Source organism: Dipodomys merriami, unplaced genomic scaffold (genome assembly GCF_024711535.1).
Source record: "Dipodomys merriami isolate MVZ:Mamm:240054 unplaced genomic scaffold, mDipMer1.0.p SCAF_51, whole genome shotgun sequence".
NCBI classification, from domain to species: domain Eukaryota; kingdom Metazoa; phylum Chordata; class Mammalia; order Rodentia; family Heteromyidae; genus Dipodomys; species Dipodomys merriami.
Genome location: NW_027206080.1, coordinates 9,315,817 through 9,334,942, shown reverse-complemented (window position 1 = coordinate 9,334,942; position 19,126 = coordinate 9,315,817). Strand labels below are relative to the sequence as shown.

The window sequence follows — 19,126 nt, the reverse complement described above, 5'->3', positions numbered from 1 at the left end:
TACTTTTATCACTTAGTTATAAATGAATTTACATTCCTTTTGTTGATATGTAAAAAATGTTCAATTGAAAGCTAGGTGCTGGTGGCTCATACCTATAATCCTAGCCTCTGGAGGCTGAGTTATGAGGATTGTGCTTCTAAAGTCAGCCTGAGCATGAAAAGCTGGAAGTAGTGCTGTAGCTCTAGTGGTAGAACTGTTTCCATGAGCACAAAGGAGCTCAGGGACAGTCCCTAGGCCCAGAGTTCAAGCCCCTGGAGTAGCAAAAAAAAAAAAGTCAGAGGAAAATTAGATGTAGGCAAGATCCTGAAATGAGTATTAGGATAGACAAGTGTGTTTTATTTGAATGTTGTTAGCCGGGCGCCAGTCACTCACACCTATAATCCTAGCTACTCAGGAGGCTGAGATCTGAGTATCGTGGTTCAAAGCCAGGTTCAAAGCCAGCCCCAGCAGGAAAGTCCATAAGACTCTTATCTCCAATACACCACCAGAAAACTGGAAGTGGCGCTGTGGCTCAAGCGGTAGAGTGCTCACCTAGAGCTGAAGAGCGCAGGGACAGCACCCAAGCCAAGTTCAAGCCCCACGACCGACCCAAAAAAAAAAAAATCATTGTTGTCCCTTGTCAAAATTAATTTGTCTAGTAGGTTTATATCAAGGGATCTGTTTTTAAATTTCAGTTATTCCTTTTTACTTTTTCTTTTAGGAATTCTTTTAGTTGGACCACCTGGAACCGGAAAGACACTTCTTGCCCGAGCTGTTGCAGGGGAGGCTGATGTTCCTTTTTATTATGCTTCTGGATCAGAATTTGATGAGATGTTTGTGGGCGTAGGAGCCAGCCGTATCAGAAATCTTTTTAGTATGTTTTTATTTGCCTTTCCACAGTGTTAGATTTTGTTAATTTTAGAGAAGACTCATCTTCTTTCCTTACAAATTGCTTGCATTTGGTAGCTAAAATAAACATTGTAGAGTTCTGGTTTTAACTAACATAACAAATCACCTAAAATAAACTGTAGTCTTTATAAATAGAATGAATTATCTTTTTTTTTTTTTTTAATTGGTTGTAGGGCTTGAATTCAGGATCTGGGTGCTATCTCTGAAACTTTTTGCTCAAGGCCAGAGCTCTACCACCTTGAGCCACAGCTCTACTTCCAGTTTTCCATTTTATCCATCAATTTAGTAGTATGTAGTAAAGAATTCTTAATCCCAAATCTGCTTTATGTATATTTGCATGTTAGAATGAGTAGTAGTTTTTGTTTTATAATGTCTCGTATAGGCCTACCTACAGTGCTGGTATTCTATGCTAGTATTATATGCACTAGTATGTAAACTCATGCTAGTTAAAAAAAAATAACCTTTTTTGTATTTTCTCATTGAATATTTTTTTTTTTTTGGGTCCGGTTGCGGGGCCTGAACTCTGGGCCTGGGCACTGTCCCTCAGCTCTTCAGCTCAAGGCTAGAGCTCTACCACTTGAGCCACAGCGCCACTTCCGGCTTTTTTCTTTTTGCTTATGTGGTGCTGAGGAGTCGAACCCAGGGCCTCAGGCATGCAAGGCAAGTGCTCTACCACTGAGCCACCTTCCCAGCCCCTGAATATTTTTGTCCTTTGATAGTCTTATAGCTTTTAATACTTACATGGTTTTGTTTTTAAAATGTTGATTTCTTTCAATGTATTTGAACTTCTATTTTCTTAGGGGAAGCAAAAGCAAATGCTCCTTGTGTTATATTTATTGATGAGCTAGACTCTGTTGGTGGGAAGAGGATTGAATCTCCAATGCATCCATATTCAAGACAGACTATAAATCAACTTCTTGCCGAAATGGATGGGTAACTGAGTCTTTTGTTTGTGAATATGATGTATTTTTAAAATTAGGATTTATTCTATTTTAGAAACTGCCTATAAGACAGATACCTTCCAGCATTTGATACGTGACTTTACCTTATGCAAACTGTTTCTATAAAATAATAGGTAACATCTGATAACTCTGAAAATGTTTTATGTGTAGACAACACAGTTGTCTCTTATACAAGAAGTCAAGCCAAGTTTTTTCTCTTGCTATTGTTTCCATCATTGATTATTTGACATATCAGCTTCTCTTTTAAGTTTGTGATACATGTATTTTTCATCTATTGTATTATGTTTACAATTTTAAAAAGCAATAATTCAAGCTGAAGCTAGTACTATTTAAAGAAGCAAAGATGGTTCAATGATAGAGTAACTGTCTAACATGTACAAGGCCTTGGGCTCGATCCCGATCATTGGAATTGAGCATACAGGCTGATGCTGGGGCTTGAACTCAGGGCCAGAGTGGTATCCTTAAGCTTTTGTGCTCAAGGCTAGTACTCTACCACTTAAGACACAGCTTTTTGGTGCATATGAGTCTCATGGACTTTTCCTACCCAGGCTGGATTTGAACTATGATCTTCAGATATCAACCTCCTGAGCCACCAGCTCCCAACCAGTTCATCATTATTATTATTGATGATAGTGGTAGTAGTAGTTATTACTATCATTATTTTGTCAATCATGGGGCTTGAACTCAGAGCCTGGGCACTGTCCCTGAGCTCTTTTGCTTAAAGCTAGCACTTTGCCATTTTGAGCCACAGCACTACTTCGTTTTCTGGTGATTATTTGGAGATAAGAGCCTTATGGACTTTTCTGTCCAGGCTGGCTTTGAATTGTGATCCTCAGATCTTAGACTCCTGAATAGCTAGGATTATAGGTGTGAGCCACCAGCACCCAGCTATACATTCTGTTCTTATCTTTTTTTTTTTTTGCCAGTCCTGGGGCTTGAACTCAGGGCCTGGGCGCTGTCCTTGAGCTTCTTTTCCAGAAGTCTAGCATTCTTCCACTTGAGCCACAGCACCACTCCTGGCTTTTTCTGTTTAAGTGGTATTGGAATTGAACCCAGGGCTTCATGCATGCTAGGCAAGCACTCTACCACTAAGCTGCATTCCCAATCCTAATATATTATTATCTATACTATTATCTATACTTTGATTAGCATTAAAGGTATAAAACTTATATTGGTATTTGTAATATAGAATGCAAGAAGTATTGTTCATTTGAAGGACTTACATTCAAGTCAATGTGAGCAATTTTGAAACTAGATTAGAAGCAAGTAATTTGAATTGTAAGCTTGAAAGTAAATTTTTAAAACACACTCAGGCTGCTGAGCACCAAGGATTTATCCTTATAACCCTAGCTAAACCATCAAAAAGCTTCAAGTTGACAGGTGACTCAATTAGTAGAGCACTAGTTGTCAGTGAAAAAGCTCAGAGACAGCTCTCAGGTCCTGCATTCAAGTCACAGTACCAGCATGTGGTACACATGGACACACACACATACACACACACACACACACACACACACCCCAAGTAATTACACAGATTTTTGTTGTTGTTGTTGCTGTTACTGGATTTTCCTAAGTTGAGCAAATATGAAGGTATCTGATCATACATGATTGGTTATCTATATTCACCCACTTTTCTCGGCTGTTACGTGGTTAGTGTTACAGTATTATATAGATGATTGGCATAGATATGCTATATGAATTCAATAAAAACATACTTTTTTTCTCCCCCTCTGAATAGTTTTAAACCCAATGAAGGAGTAATCATTATAGGAGCTACAAACTTCCCAGAGGCATTAGACAAGTGAGTATTAAAAGAAAAATTTTAGAGTTGGATGTGGCTGGAGAGATAGAGGGTCTTAGTGTGCACAAGGCCCTGATATAATTGTGTACGCTGCTTTTTTGCTTTTTTCTTTTCTTTTTTTTTTTTTTTTTGGTCCGTCGTGGGTCTTGAACTCTGGCCCTGGGCGCTATCCATCAGCTCTTCAGCTCAAGGCAAGTGCTTTACCACTTGAGTCACAGTGTCACTTCCGGTTTTCTGATGGCTTATTTTGGAGATAAGAGTCTCATGGACTTTCCTGCCTGGACTGGCTTTGAACCACAATCCTCAGATCTCAGCCTCCTGAGTAGCTAGGGTTACAGGCATGAGCCACCAGCGCCCGGCTATATGCTGCTTTTTAAAGAAAAAGAGACAAAGGCTGGGCTCTGGTGGCTCACACCTATGAGTATAGCTGCTCAGAAGGCCAAAATATGAGAATTGAAGTTTCAAATCAAAGTTCCAGCCATTCAAGAAAGTCCTTGAGACTTTTATCTCAAATTAACCACCAGAAAACTGGAAGGGGAACTGTAGCTAAAAGTGGTAGAGTGCTATCCTTGAGCAGAAAAGCTCAGGGACAGCACCCAGGCCCTGGGTTCAAGCCTCACGACTATGCAAAAAAAAAAAAAAGACAAAATTGTGAAGTATTCATCTATACTGTAACATTATTCTATGAGTATGAACCTACCACAAATCATACATTTGTACAGCGTTCCATTTCTGTGAAATACTTGGAATAAGTAAATCCAACTAGCAGTTACCTAACAAATGGTAGGGTTTTGCCAGCATATATAGGATTTTTTTGTAGGGGAGACAATATTCTAAAGTTGTGATGATTGTATAAGTCAAAATATATTACAAACCACTGAGATTCATTTTGAACTGTGTGAATAAAACTGGATTTTTATTTATATCACAAAGATTTTAGGTGAGAACCATTTTAAGAATATGATTCACTGTAGCACAGTTAGCTTTACATGAAAATGAAAATTACTATTGAGAATTATTTTTTTATTATTATTATTTTTTTCAGGAGGGGGAGGTCCGGTCGTGGGGCCTGAACTCTGGGCCTGGGCACTGTCCCTCAGCTCTTCAGCTCAAGGCTAGCACTTGAGCCACAGCACTACTTCCGGCTTTTTTTTTCTGCTTATGTGGTGCTGAGGAATCGAACCCAGGGCCTCATGCATGCAAGGCAAGCGCTCTACCACTGAGCCACCTTCTTGGCCCCATGAGAATTTTTTTTTTTTAATTATAGATATTTGTAATTTTTTTTATGTTCAGTAGTCTGTAGTCTAATACTATATAGCAGTTACCTTCTCATAATAGGTTTTGTGTGTGTGTTAGCATAATGAGCTAATTAATTTCTTTTTGTTTACATTTCTTTTAGTGCCTTAATACGTCCTGGTCGTTTTGACATGCAAGTGACAGTTCCAAGACCAGATGTGAAAGGACGAACTGAAATTTTGAAATGGTATCTGAATAAAATTAAATTTGATAAGTGTAAGTCTTTTAACTGGATAATAAAAACCTTACTATCTCTACAAAATGATATTATATCTACTGACAGTGTTTGTGGTCCCTACTTGATTAGACTAGTTCATTTACCTTCCTTTTCTCATTTTTATGTCCTTTTAGGACTCTAAAAGTTAGTATATAACCAGGAAATGCTATCATTTTACTTCCTTACTCCAAAGTAAAGTTGGCTTTGGGGTTTCCACAGTATATGTGTGTATATATATATATATATATATTTTTTTTTTTTTTTTTTTTTTTTTTTTTTTTTTTTTTGCCAGTCATAGGGCCAGAACTGTGAGTTTGGGGTCTGTCCCTGAGCTCTTCAGCTCCAGACTAGCGCTGTACCACTTGAGCCACAGCTCCACTTCTGGCTTTTTCTGCTTATGTGGTGCTGAGGAATCAAACCCAAGGCCTCATGCATGCGAGACAAGCACTCTACCACTGAGCCACATTCCCAGCCCTCCACAGTTATATTTAAATTGTATGAGTCCTTTTATTTTTTCAATACAAGTGTAAAGAACAGAATAATAGTCCCTTTTGAGAGGAAAGCAAAATATGAAACGCAATACATTAAAGTATCATGGACCCTTTAATTTACAGTGAAGTTTTTAAAACTAGTATTTTCAGATATAACTCAAATCAGTTCATAAAACTAGTTTCCTATAAAAGCCAGAGGAGTTGCTATTTCTAAGATATTTCAAGATGAAATTCAGGGATTAGAATGTCTGAAATTTTTTTTAGTTGGTAGTCAGGATGTACGTTGTGTTAGGTTGTATTTCATATTTTAATTAAGTTCATATCAGTTTTTTGAATTTCAGAAAGTTAAATTTAGAACTTTTGTGATTTTTTTCTCAGTTATAATTTTAATGGCATATATTTAATAAATTATGTTGTAGCTTTAAATATTTCAAGTTATAGTTCAGAATACTGTGTCCTTTTTTTCCTTTAAAAATGTAAATTCTTTGTTTTGTAGCTCTTCCTGGTCTGGAACTTTATTAGGACCCTCCTTTTTTTAACCACTCAAATGATGAGATCATTGGCATGTAATAACATAACCCAGTTTCTCTTCTTTTAGCTCTTTTGGACTTTTAATACTGTGTTTTTTGTTTATATAGCTGTTGACCCAGAAATCATAGCTCGAGGTACTGTTGGATTTTCTGGAGCAGAATTGGAGAATCTTGTGAACCAAGCTGCATTAAAGGCAGCTGTTGATGGCAAAGAAATGGTTACCATGAAGGAATTAGAGTTTTCCAAAGATAAAATTCTAATGGGTATGTTTGCCTTCGTTTTGTGTTGGTTTTTTGTCTTTTTACATTATGTTAGAGAATAAACCCTCTCTTTTGCTGTTATTATTTATTCAGACAGCTAAGGGTTCTTTGTGTGTTGAATTTAATTTTACTCTAAACTTCAGTGTCTTGAATATTTAAGATTCATAAGGCAATGCCACCAATTTGCAATGAGTCAGTAATTGCCAATAAATTAAGATTTTTCATTATACTCATTTTGCCACTAGTATACTGCTCAATTTTTTCATATTGCACATTTATTTTTTCCTTAGACTTCTTTTTTATCTTGCATGAAAAGGTTGTAAAAATGTGTATGCGTGGGCTGGGAATGTGGCTTAGTGGTAGAGTGCTTGCCTAGCATGCATGAAGTCCTGGGTTTGATTTATCAGTACCACATAAACACAAAAGGCTAGAAGTAGTGCTGTGGCTCAAGTGCTAGTCTTGAGCAAAAGAAGCCCAAGGACAGTGCCCAGGCCAAAAAAAAAAAAAAGTATGTATGAGCCAGGTATCAGTGCTCACACCTGTAATTCTAACTTCTTAGGAGACAGATCAGAGGATCAAAGCAAGCCAATACAGGCAGAAAATTCCACAAAACTCCTATCTTCAAAATAATGAGCAAAATGCTGTACTGGATGCATGGTTCCAGTGGAGTGTTCTACCAGTTGATAGAATACACGCTAGCTGTGAGCAAACAAGCTGAGCAAGAGCACGAATCCCTAAGTTCAAGCCTCACTACCTATACATACAAAAAAAAGAAAAATCCCAGTAGAGTAGATTGGTGCTAGAATGCTTGCCTAGTATGGTCAAGGTCTCAGGTTTCATCCATGGCATTATGAAAGAAGAAAGGCTATAGGAACATGAAAATAAACTCTTGAAAACACCATTGAAATGTAGCCTCTTAAAAGACTTAAGTGGTTTATGGCCTGGATATGTAGTTCACTGTTACAGCGCTTGTCTACAGTGTTTGAACCCCAGAATTAGATCCTCCACCCTAAAAAAAGTTTATATCATTATACTGATGAATGTGATAGGGTACTTATGTTTTTTTCCTCTGGTCTAATATTGCTGAAAAGTTTGGTTGATTTTTTTTTGCGGGGGGGTCCGGTTGGGGGCCTGAACTCTGGGCCTGGGCACTGTCCCTCAGCTCTTCAGCTCAAGGCTAGCGCTCTACCACTTGAGCCACAGCGCCACTTCTGGGTTTTTTTCTTTTTGCTTATGTGGTGGTGAGGAATCGAACCCAGGGCCTCATGCATGCAAGGCAAGCACTCTACCACAGAGCCACCTTCCCAGCCCAGTTTGGTTGATTTTAATTACTTAGTTTTGATTTTAAATCTTAGATTGATTTAGAAACAGATTAATTAAAACTAGTTTTATTATTATTTATTTATTATTATTACTAGTTTTCTAGTAATAATTATGAAGTTTTCTAAGATAATTACTCTTTCCCTTTTGATATATAAGGATTAACAAAATTGTTTTTACAGTTTTTTGTTTGTTTGTTTTTTTGGGTCCGGTAATGGGGCCTGGGCGCTATCCCTCAGCTCTTCAACTCTAACACTTGAGCCACAGCGCCACTTCCGGCTTTTTTCTTTTTGCTTATGTGGTGCTGAGGAATTGAACCCAGGGCCTCATGCATGCAAAGCAAGCACTCTACCACTGAGCTACCTTCCCAGCCCTGTTTTTACAGTTTTTATATTGCTGCAATTTTTATTATAGACTGAATTTTGCTGATTTTTAAAACATTACTCTATGTGTTAATAATATAAAATTATTACTCTAAAAATGACTTTAAGAACCTTGGAGCCAGGTGCTGGTGGCTCACGCCTGTAATCCTAGCTACTCAGGAAGCTGAGATCTGAGGATCAAGATTCCAAGCCAGCCAGGACAGAAAAGTCACCATGACACTCTTATCTCCCCAGGCAGTATTGCATATGCAAAGGAGAATGGACTCATTGATTTATACTTCTATCTTTCCCTTTCTCCCTTCTTGTTTGTTTGTTTTTTGTGGTTTTTTTTTTTTGGGTCCGGTTGTGGGGCCTGAACTCTGGGCCTGGGCGCTGTCCCTCAGCTCTTCAGCTCAAGGCTAGCGCTCTACCACTTGAGCCACAGCGCCACTTCTGGCTTTTTGCTTATGTGGTGCTGAGGAATCGAACCCAGGGCCTCATGCATGCAAGGCAAGTGCTCTACCACTGAGCCACCTTCCCAGCCCTTCTTGTTTTTTTTTTGAGTCAAGGTCTCACTGTGTAGTCCAGACTGGCCTGGAACTTGTGATCCTCCTTTCTCAACTTCCTAGGGTCTGAATTGTCGGCATATACCTCCACCTCAAGCATTCAAATATACCTTTCTAATATAATGTTTACTTAAATTTTTATCTTAGGGCCTGAACGAAGAAGCGTAGAAATTGATAATAAAAACAAAACTATTACAGCGTATCATGAATCTGGTCATGCTATTATTGCTTACTACACAAAGGATGCAATGCCTATCAACAAAGCCACAATCATGCCACGAGGGCCAACACTTGGACATGTAAGTTTCTTAGAGTTTCTTAGTGCTGTGGTTCAAACCTAACCTGAGCTTATGCTTAGCAAGTGCTCTACTGCTGAGCTGTGTTCATAGTCTGAGTCTTGTAGTATTTTATTTACTTACAAATAGAACCACAAACAATGCATCCCCAAACAATGCAATGTAATTCCTCTATAAAAGATAGAGATCTCTACATTTGTGACATCATGGAGTAACTTGGAGGCTGTTAAGATAAATAATCCAGGCACAGAAAAAATATGTTCACTGGGCTTACTTATATGTCGAATGTAATAAAGTTGGTTTCATAGGGGGGAAAAAAGGAGTTTTCTAGAAAATTACATAGATTATTGATTCATTTCAAAGAAAAGTACTTCCTTAATTTTTTTATGTATGTCTGGTTCCTGAACCATTTTGCAATTAAATACATTTGTGAAATTTTTCTGTTAATGAAGTTTTATAATATATAGTAGTTACGTATTCACATTATAAAAATAGTTGGAGTGACAGAAAAGTGTAATTCTTAAATGTGTAATTGTCTTGCTAGACCAAAACAGAAATTATGTGTCCAGGAGAGTAGTTTGGTTATTCTTTCCAACTTCTATTGATTTAGTGTGTTTCATTCTGGTACCTTTCTAATAAATGATATTTTAAATACTTTATTTGGTTTTGATTTTTTTTTTTTGGCCAGTCTTGGGGCTTGAATTCAGGGCTTGGGTGTTGTTCCTGACCTGAGCCTCTTTGTGCTCAAGGCTAGCGCTCTACTACTTAAACCACAACATCACTTCCAGCTTTTTTTTTTGTCGGTCATGGGGCTTGAACTCTGGGCTTGGGCGCTGTCCTTGTGCTCTTCAGCTCAAGGCAAGCACTCTACCCCTTGAGCCACAGCGCCACTTCTGGTTTTCTGTGGTTTATTGGAGATGAGTCTCATGGACTTTCCTGCCCAGGCTGGCTTTGAACCGATCCTCAGATCTCAGCTTCCTGAGTAGCTAGGATTACAGGCGTGAGCCACCGGCGCCCTGTTACTTCAAGCTTTTTCTGAGTAGTTTATTTTTAATTTATTTTTTGCAGTGTTGGGGCTTGAACTGGGCCTATGTGCTGTCCCTGAGCTTCTTTTTGCTCTAGGAGAGCACTGTACCACTTGAGCCCTACCACCACTTCCAGCTTTTTCGAGTAGTTTATTATAGATAAGAGTCTCATGGAGTTTCCTGCTTGGGCTGGCTTCAGCCATAATCCTCAGATCTCAGGTTCCTGAGTAGCTAGTATTACAGTCATGAGCCACTGTTAACCAGCTTTTTAAATATTTTTAATGCAACAGATGTAAAACAATCCTATCATAGCATTATTCATCTATTTATAACATGTTCTTTTTGTTGTTGTTATTCTTTTTTCTTTTTCTTTTTTTTTTTTTTTGCTGGTCATGGGGTTTGAACTCTGGGCCTGAGCACTGTCCCTCAGCTCTTCAGCTCAAGGCTAACACTCTACCACTTGAGCCACAGCACCACTTCTGGCTTTTTCTGCTTATGTGGTGCTCAGGAATCGAACCCAGGGCCTCATGCATGGGAGGCAAGCATTCTACCACTGAGCCACCTTACCAGTCCCATGTTCTTTTTCCTGTATAAAGAAAATTTTAAAATTTTTAATTGTTTTGTCATTAGTCACTTGATAGCAGATTTTACTACCATCATATTAAGTACCGTTCATGGTGGGGATAAATGATAATTCTGGTTTTGAATGAAACTTGCACAACTTTGCTTGAATTCCTTCTTTGGTTATTATCCAATTGTCTAGGTGTCATTGTTGCCTGAGAATGACAGATGGAATGAAACTAGAGCACAGCTGCTTGCACAAATGGATGTTAGTATGGGAGGAAGAGTAGCAGAGGAACTTATATTTGGAACTGACCATATTACAACAGGTTGAGTTTGAGATAATGTTTTTTTTTTTGCCTTAAATTTGTTTGTTGATTTTAGCAGTATTTTCAAATAGTAAATTGTATTGTTATTTTAAATTTTAGGTGCTTCTAGTGATTTTGATAATGCAACAAAAATAGCTAAGCGGATGGTTACAAAATTTGGAATGAGTGAAAAGGTAATTATTTTATAAATTGAGCCTTTTTGGAGATCTAGTTTGTGTGTGTGTGCGTGTGTGTGTGTGTGCATGTGCATGTGTACTTTTTTTAATGTTGGATGTTATATGTGGAGGCATTTCCCTGTTATACATGTACACAGACTATATTGTATTCCAGTTAGTTTCACTCCCTCAGTTGTATTCCCTGCCCTTCTCCTTCCACTCCCTGCCCTCTTCTGCCTGGTAATCTATAATGTATACCTTTCTCCTGTGTCATTTCAAATGCATTTGAACTGCTAATTGTAAACAATCCAGTACTATGAGTAGCAAAACTAAAGTACTCTTAACAGCTGCTTAGAATTAGCTATTCAGAGAGCAGCTATGACATCATGAGTTAACAAGTGATAAAGTAAATTCTCGAGCTTTTTTGTATGGCATAAAAGAACCTACTTTTTAAGCTTCTTCACCTTTTCTGTATATTTCACATCCCACACTACACTGTGCTCCTAGAAGTACTTTGACTCTGTGAATTATAGTTGTCTAGGTTTGGAATAGTTGCTGGAATTTTCTGAGAAGGCACTCAAAATCAAACTTGAAATAATTTAAATTTTTTCTCTTGTCTGCACTTAAGTATTTTGATGTAGTTTTTAGGTTCAGAAGAAATGATCAAATGTCCTTTCCGTAAGCACTCCCCTCCCCTTCCCCATAAACATCCCCCTCTCCTTCCCCGTAAGCATCCCCCCTCCCCTTCCCTTCAGTTCCTGGGCTTCAGCTCAGCCTGGTTTGTTCCACCACTTGAGCCATGTTTCTCATCCCAGCTTTTTGCTTGTTAGTTGGAAATGAGTCTTGCAACTGCCTACCAGGGTTGAAAGCTTACTTAATCCTCTGATCTCAGCCTCCTTAGTAGCAAAGATTACACAGGGCTCTCAGTTTAAAAGCAATTTTTGAATTTAGTCTATAGTTTCAGAAGAATTAGCCTTAAAACCATTTTTATATTGTGTTTCTTGTTTTCCTCTTTCATGGTATTTCGTTTCTTATGTATAAGTTAGTACTTCCTTTGTTAAAATTCTTGTCATTGAGAGATTGTCTCTTCATCTACTTTCTCCCCTTTGATTTTAGCTTGGAGTGATGACCTACAGTGATACAGCCAAACTGAGTCCTGAAACTCAGTCTGCCATTGAGCAAGAAATAAGAATACTTCTGAGGGTAATATTTTTCTTAGCTTATTTATTTTTCAGACATAATATACCTAAATAGGTGCTTGAAAAAAATTGACCATTGGGTCTGGGGTATAAGTCAGTGTTAGAGAGTGCCTAATAATTAGGTTCAAGGCCTTGAGTTTAATCCCTAGCACTGCAAAAAAAAAAAATCATTAAAATGAGTGAACCTAGGCTGTAGTGGGTAGGTGATGGGTAGATTGTGATTTCATTTCTACATGTTGATTTTGAGAGATCTTAGATTTTGAGTTAGAAGTGGGTATATGGAAATGGTGGCAGAAGCCCTTGATCCTAGCACTCAGAGGGCTGAGGCAGGAGGATTTCCAAGTTTGAGGCCAGCCTGAACTACATAGTGAGTTCCAGGCCAGCCTGGGTAACATAGCAGGACTCTTGTCTCAAAAAATAAGGAAACACGGGTGCCAGTGGCTCATGCCTGTAATCCTAGCTACTCAGGAGGCTGAGATCTGAGAATTGCAGTTCAAAGCCAGCCTGGGCAGGAAAGTCCATGAGACTCTTACCTCCAATAAACCACCAGAAAACCAGAAGTGGTGCTGTGGCTGAAGTGGTAGAACCTTGAGGTAAAAAGCTGAGGGACAGCCAGGCGATGGTGGCTCACGCCTGTAATCCTAGCTACTCAGGAGACTGAGATCTGAGTATCGTGGTTCAAAGCCAGCCCGGGCAAGAAAGACAGCGAGACTCTTATCTCCAATAAACCACTAGAAAACTGGAAGTGGCACTGTGGCTCAAGTGGTAGAGCACTCGCCTTGAGCTGAAGAGAGCAGGGACAGCGCCCAAGCCGAATTCAAGCCCCATGACCAACCAAAAAAAAAAGGAACCACCACAGCAATCAAGAAGGAAATAGATATGTGAGTCTGGAGCTTAGTGGGAAGGTTGCTTATGTGATCCACTGGATGTTACCCATCTCAAGAGATGTCTTAGAATGGAGAAAAAGCCGAGTCTTTAGGGAGTGAGGAAATATATTAGGATATTGGCTAGATATTAAAGTATAGGGATTTTGGAGAGGGATAATAGTCAAATGGTGGATCTTTAAAAGAGTAATACATTCTACAAGACTGTATCAGGGGGCTGAGATATAGCTCAGTGGCACAATACTTGCCCACTAAGTACAGTGTTCTGAGATAGTTTCAATCCTCAGTATAAAAAAAAAGACCAAAACAAAACAAAAACCAAGTAGATTAATAATGATCTAGAAGTGGTAACAGGAACACAGAAGTATCGAGGACAAGAGTGAACAAATAATTCTTCAGACAACTTAGGGGAAGGCAGTGTGGGCAGAAAAGAGCCAAGTTTCAGTTCACTCGAGATAGAGGAAATGCCTTAGAATAGTGTCAGCAAAGAGAATAAATATTTAAGAAAGCCAAAGAGTCAAACATTTTCTAAACCCTTGTATTATGCATACTTTTCTAAACAACATTGTTCTTACGTACAAATTATCTCTACTGTAGACTCAAGCTTATAAATGCTTTTTTAACAAGTATAAATCAGTAGATTTTACAAAGTTCACAAGCTTTTATTTATTGCCTGTATTTTGTGCTTCCCCTACATTCTCTGCTTCTTACATATCTACTTTTCTATTTTAGGAGTCATATGAAAGAGCAAAGCATATCTTGAAAACTCATGCAAAAGAACATAAGAATCTAGCGGAAGCTTTATTGACCTATGAGACTTTGGATGCCAAAGAGATTCAAATTGTTCTTGAGGGGAAGAAATTGGAACTGAGATGATAACTCTTTTGATATGGATACATTGCTGGTTTTATTGGAAAAATATTAGTAGCATTGTAGTAATCCTTTTGCATCGCTTCCCCCACCCCATTTTTGACTTGGTATAATTCAAGGATGTGAAACACTTTGTCAGTCTTTTGTCACATTTATCTAATTTTGGTTATTCTTATGATGGTATCTATTGCAAATTAGCAACTATAGCAAATATATTTTAAAAAATAAAGAACTATCAGGATTGAAAACAGATGGTTTGAGAAATGACAGTTATGTTGGAAGTAAGTAATGGTTTTATAGCTGGCTACTCTGAGATATGAATAAGATAGTGTGCCTTTAGCTTCTGATATTTCCAGTTTGCAAGCTAACCTAATAGAAGGAGCCATCTTTCTGTCTGGATAGTAACATTTCTTTTTGATAATAAGTTGGTGGCTGGTGAATCATTTTTGCATACATCAGTGAAAACATCATAAAGATGCACTTAATGATGCACCAGATTTACTATATATGAATAGTTTTATTATTTTTTTATTAGCATTAACTTTATTGGGGGAGTGGTCATTGGGACATTTCCTAACATGCATACAACATTCTAATATATATCCTCACCTCTTCTATCACTCTCTTCCCCCCCCCCTTACCTTTTTTTTTTTTTTTAAGATCTAGAGGAAATTTGTAAACATACAACAGGGTTAAATTTTTTTTTTTTTTTTTGGGGTCCGGTCATGGGGCCTGAACTCTGGGCCTGGGCGCTGTCCCTCAGCTCTTCAGCTCAAGGCTAGTGCTCTACCATTTGAGCCACAGCGCCACTTCCGGCCTTTTTCTTTTTGCTTATGTGGTGCTGAGGAATCAAACCCAGGGCCTCATGCATGCAAGGCAAGCGCTCTACCACTGAGCCACCTTCCCAGCCCCCAGGGTTTAATTTTTTACAACCTTGTATAACTGTGTCTTGTTGAGTAAACAGGTCACAAACTTCATCCTCAAAAGCTGTAGAATTCTGCTTAATCTAAAAAGCAATTGTTTTTAATCTGGTCTTTAAAATATTTTAGTGTGGAAATCAAAGGTAATTTATTTTTCATTCAAGTTTTATGAATATGTTTCAGACTACATAGATGAAGGATTTTTTTTTGTTCTATTTTGTTTCTGGACACTGTTCTGAGCTACTTTTGTTCAGGCTAACACTTTTTTTTTTTTTTTTTTTTTTGTCAGTCATGGGGACTGAACTCTGGGCCTGGGCGCTGTCCCTCAGCTCTTCAGCTCAAGGCTAGCACTCTACCACTTGAGCCACAGCGCTACTTCCGGCCTTTTCTGTTTATGTGGTGCTGAGGAGTCGAACCCAGGGCTTCATGCATGCAAGACAAGCACTCTATCACTGAGCCACCTTCCCAGCCCCAGGCTAACACTCTTTTTTTTTTTTTTTTTTTTTTGGGTCCGGTCATGGGGCCTGAACTCTGGGCCTGGGCGCTGTCCCTCAGCACTTCAGCTCAAGGCTAATGCTCTACCACTTGAGCCACAGTGCCACTTCCGGCTTTTTTTTTTCTTTTTGCTTATGTGGTGCTGAGGAATCGAACCCAGGGCCTCAGACATGGAAGGCAAGCGCTCTACCACTGAGCCACCTTCCCAGCCCCAGGCTAACACTCTTATTATCACTTGCACCTCAGCACCACTTCCGGCTTTTTCTGTTTATGTAGTACTGAGGATTCAGACCCAGGGCTTCATGCTTGCACTCTACTAATAAGCCACATTCCTATCCTGATAGATGAGTTTTTATTTGAAAACACAAAGATCATTGTATTGCAGTATAGTCTAGCTGACTCTTTTTTGTTGTTATTGGTCAGGGGGCCTGAGCTCTGGGCCTGGGCACTGTCCCTCAGCTCTTCACCTCAAGGCTAGCACTCTACCACTTAAGCCACAGTGCTACTTCTGGTTTTCTGGTGGTTCATTGGAGATAAGTCTCACACTTTCCTGCCCAGGCTGGCTTTGAACTGTGATCCTCAGATCTCAGCCTCCTGAGTAGCTAGGATTGCATTACAAGTGTGAGCCACCAGCACCCAGCTAGCTGACTTCTATTTATGTATAATTTTCTAATAAGCTGTTATTTTATCATTATTGAAGACAAAATATAGCCACATGGGAAGTCAGAGATTTGGGTGACTGAGGTTTGAGGCCAGCCCAGGCATATATATATATATGACCTCTTATCAACCAATAGTTGGGCTACCACAGTGACCTGTTATCCTAAGAGCTGTTTAGACTTGAGAACATTCTTATAACCCTGCCTTAGTCTAAAAGGCAATCTCCTGAGTCTAGCATCCAGAAGGAACTCAGTGAAATAGGAACAGGATCATTACCTCAAGACTGGTCTTCGCAGTATTTTAGGATTTTCTGTTCTTCCTAGAGGTTGTGTCTGGGCTGGAGAGGGCATCAATGCCCCTTTGGCCGTCAAGGAGTGTCACAGAGATCCTTGGGTGAATGCAACCAACAGAGAGGGCCATGACTCTCTCAAGGGTGGACAGGCACAGGCTACCTGAGCAGAGGATAGAACAAATGGGAAGGAACCAAGCGGGGGGGGGGGGGGGGGGAAAGGGATAAGTGGAGAAGGAAGAAGAGGGAAGGGTGGAGATACCAGGACTCCAGAGAGGGGAGGACATGGTGGAAGGAGTGAAAGAAGATGGATCCTTGGATCCTTGGGACTAGGAAATGGCCAATACAAGAAATAAACAATGAGACTTTCCAAATGTTCAACTATGCATAAACTATATAAAATTCATTACAGATATAATAGAGATTTAAAGAACACAGTATGACTGGGCCCTGGGCATGGGTAGGAAGCATGCAGAAATGCTCCAACAGGAGAGCTGCTGTAAGGGCCTTTTGGGTAGCTAGTAGGGAACTTGGCCTGATTGTGTGTGTGTCCCCTACCCCCCACCCCAAGGGAAGGGATTCCTCTGGAACCTCAGCATGTTGTCACAGCTAGACTGAGCTCCAAGTACCTTTCTGGAACTCCCCTGTGATCCTGAAGCCTGAATGCCTGCAGATCCCACATTCCTAGCTGCCATCCTCATGTTCCTGTCCCCACGTTTCTTGTCCGGTGCTCAGAAGGTCCTTTGGCCCTGGATTCAGGAGGCAATTGAGTACGGTAGGGATATGACAATGCAGGCAGAGCTCTGCTACATGGAAATGTAGAGGGGAAAGCACATTTCTTTTTTAAGTCCCAGGCTCACAGAACCTTGCTTGGAGACTCAGTTCTAAGTTCTAAGCTTTTCTACCCCTGCTTCTTGGTCACTAGCAGATTTGAAAGTATGATAAACTAAAAACAGTCCCCCAAAACAAATATAGCCACTCATATATTCCATTTGCCCTTTGTTTTTGTTTTTTAAATTCTCACTGCCCTCTTCTACTTCAAGATAGAAAAGAGAAGGCTGAATCAAGCACCTCCCCGCTAGCAAATAGGAAGGGGTAAGGAGAGCTTCTGGGACTCAGCCCACCAGCCTCGTTTATCAGTAGGGTGAATTGAGGGTCTCCCATGAGAGAACGTGATCAGATTTGGCCAGGTTGTATGACCAATCAAAACCAAGACACCTGGAAAGAGACAGACTGGTGAGTGGAAAAAAGGTATTCCTCTACCAGCCGCACTCAGACATCCTGACCCCATGCCAAGACCTGGACAGAAAAACCAGTGTGCTTACTAAAGGGAATTTGGCCACTGGAAAGCTGTTAGATTTTTAAGTGGCTCAGGATGTAGCAGAAGGGTGCACCTTGAGCCAGAAATCTGCCAAGTAAACACACAGAGCTGGAAGGTGGTTCCTTTTTGATCCTAACCCAGCAGGCCCCGCCCCTCTGCTCAGATTGGTTGAGCTCTGCAAAAGGATGCGGCTTTATTCACAGGATGTAACTGAAATGGAATCCACAAGGGCCAAGTAGGAACTTTTCAGAATAACAATTCTACAAAGTTGACAGGAAGCCGCCTAGTGTGATAGAAAAGCCACTTTCCTCACAAAATGGATGCCCTACTTGGAAGGGGCAAGGGGGCGGGGGGAGGGGGAGGGAAGGGGAGGGGTCAAAGCCTATCCAAGTGAGAAGACGCCACACTAGAAAGTAGCAGGTGGTGCCTTACCCTATAGGAAATTTTCAGTGGCCTGAGTGTACAAGATTCAGATGAGAAGTAACTTGGACTCCTTGATCCTGGCTCCCCAGGGACCCACGGTGGAAATGGTGACTTATTTGGTTGTAACATGTCTAGTGGCCCCATTCACTGGTAAGGAAAGCACGATTCAGGGGACTATTGGCTCCCAGACTGCATGGCCTTCTTGTCAAAAATTCTGCCAGCTTGGTAGCCATCTGGAGTTCCATGACTTCCTATACTTAACCAGACTACCTAATCCTTCTACTAGGAAGAGATCTGTCCAAGTTGGGAACCCAGATCACCTTCACCCAGGGGAGCTAGAGCCCTCTTGACTATCTAGGCCCAAGGCAATCCTCCTAGCATAACTGAGAAATCCTGCGACTGCTTGAGGCAGTATGGGCCCCATCACAGGTGGCCATAATTCACTATAGATGGCATCAAATGAGCAACAACTCAGTAAATAGGCATAGTGGACACGGTGGCAAAGGAAGCATAAAAGTCACATTATCACAGAACTTATGGTCCAGGTGTTAATGGCCCCAAACCCCCCAGAAAAGTCCAAAGTAGAAGTATAGCCAAGAGGAAGGGAAATCTTTCTTATGATTTATATAATCCATTAAAAAAGTTATCTGAAATTATTTTAAATTATAAACACCCCATGTGTTTAGTTGTTTGGATATCTACTATTCACTTGTGCTTAGGGTAGCAACCTTGAGATGGTCCAGGACTCTGAAAGTGTCATCACTTAGAAGCTAAACCACAGCATCTCAATGTGTACCTTCAGCTATAGCCATCTTGTTCATTTTCTCAATCGATCCGTCTGTCTTTGAAGAAAGATGAAATGGGGCTGGGAAGGTGGCTCAGTGGTAGAGTGCTTGCCTTGCATGCCTGAGGCCCTGGGTTCAATTCCCCAGCACCACATAAGCAAAAAGAAAAAAAGCTGGAAGCGGCACTGTGGCTCAAGTGGTAGAGCATTAGCCTTGAGCT

At 40.0% G+C, this 19,126-nt stretch overlaps 1 protein-coding gene across 2 annotated transcripts in view; it reads left to right on the top strand.

The window, feature by feature from the left end:
• Nucleotides 1-14,261, top strand: part of Yme1l1 (YME1 like 1 ATPase) — a 41,193-nt gene extending 26,932 nt beyond the window's left edge. For both annotated transcript variants that reach the window (XM_069998273.1, XM_069998272.1), the window contains exons 10-19: nt 701-853; nt 1,689-1,821; nt 3,589-3,651; nt 5,051-5,163; nt 6,294-6,449; nt 8,842-8,993; nt 10,779-10,905; nt 11,005-11,078; nt 12,177-12,263; nt 13,876-14,261. In XM_069998273.1, coding sequence (XP_069854374.1) covers nt 701-853; nt 1,689-1,821; nt 3,589-3,651; nt 5,051-5,163; nt 6,294-6,449; nt 8,842-8,993; nt 10,779-10,905; nt 11,005-11,078; nt 12,177-12,263; nt 13,876-14,019 — 1,202 coding nt within the window. In that variant the 3' untranslated portion in view covers nt 14,020-14,261. The remainder of the gene's footprint in view (nt 1-700; nt 854-1,688; nt 1,822-3,588; nt 3,652-5,050; nt 5,164-6,293; nt 6,450-8,841; nt 8,994-10,778; nt 10,906-11,004; nt 11,079-12,176; nt 12,264-13,875) is intronic.
• Nucleotides 14,262-19,126: the final 4,865 nt, after the last annotated feature.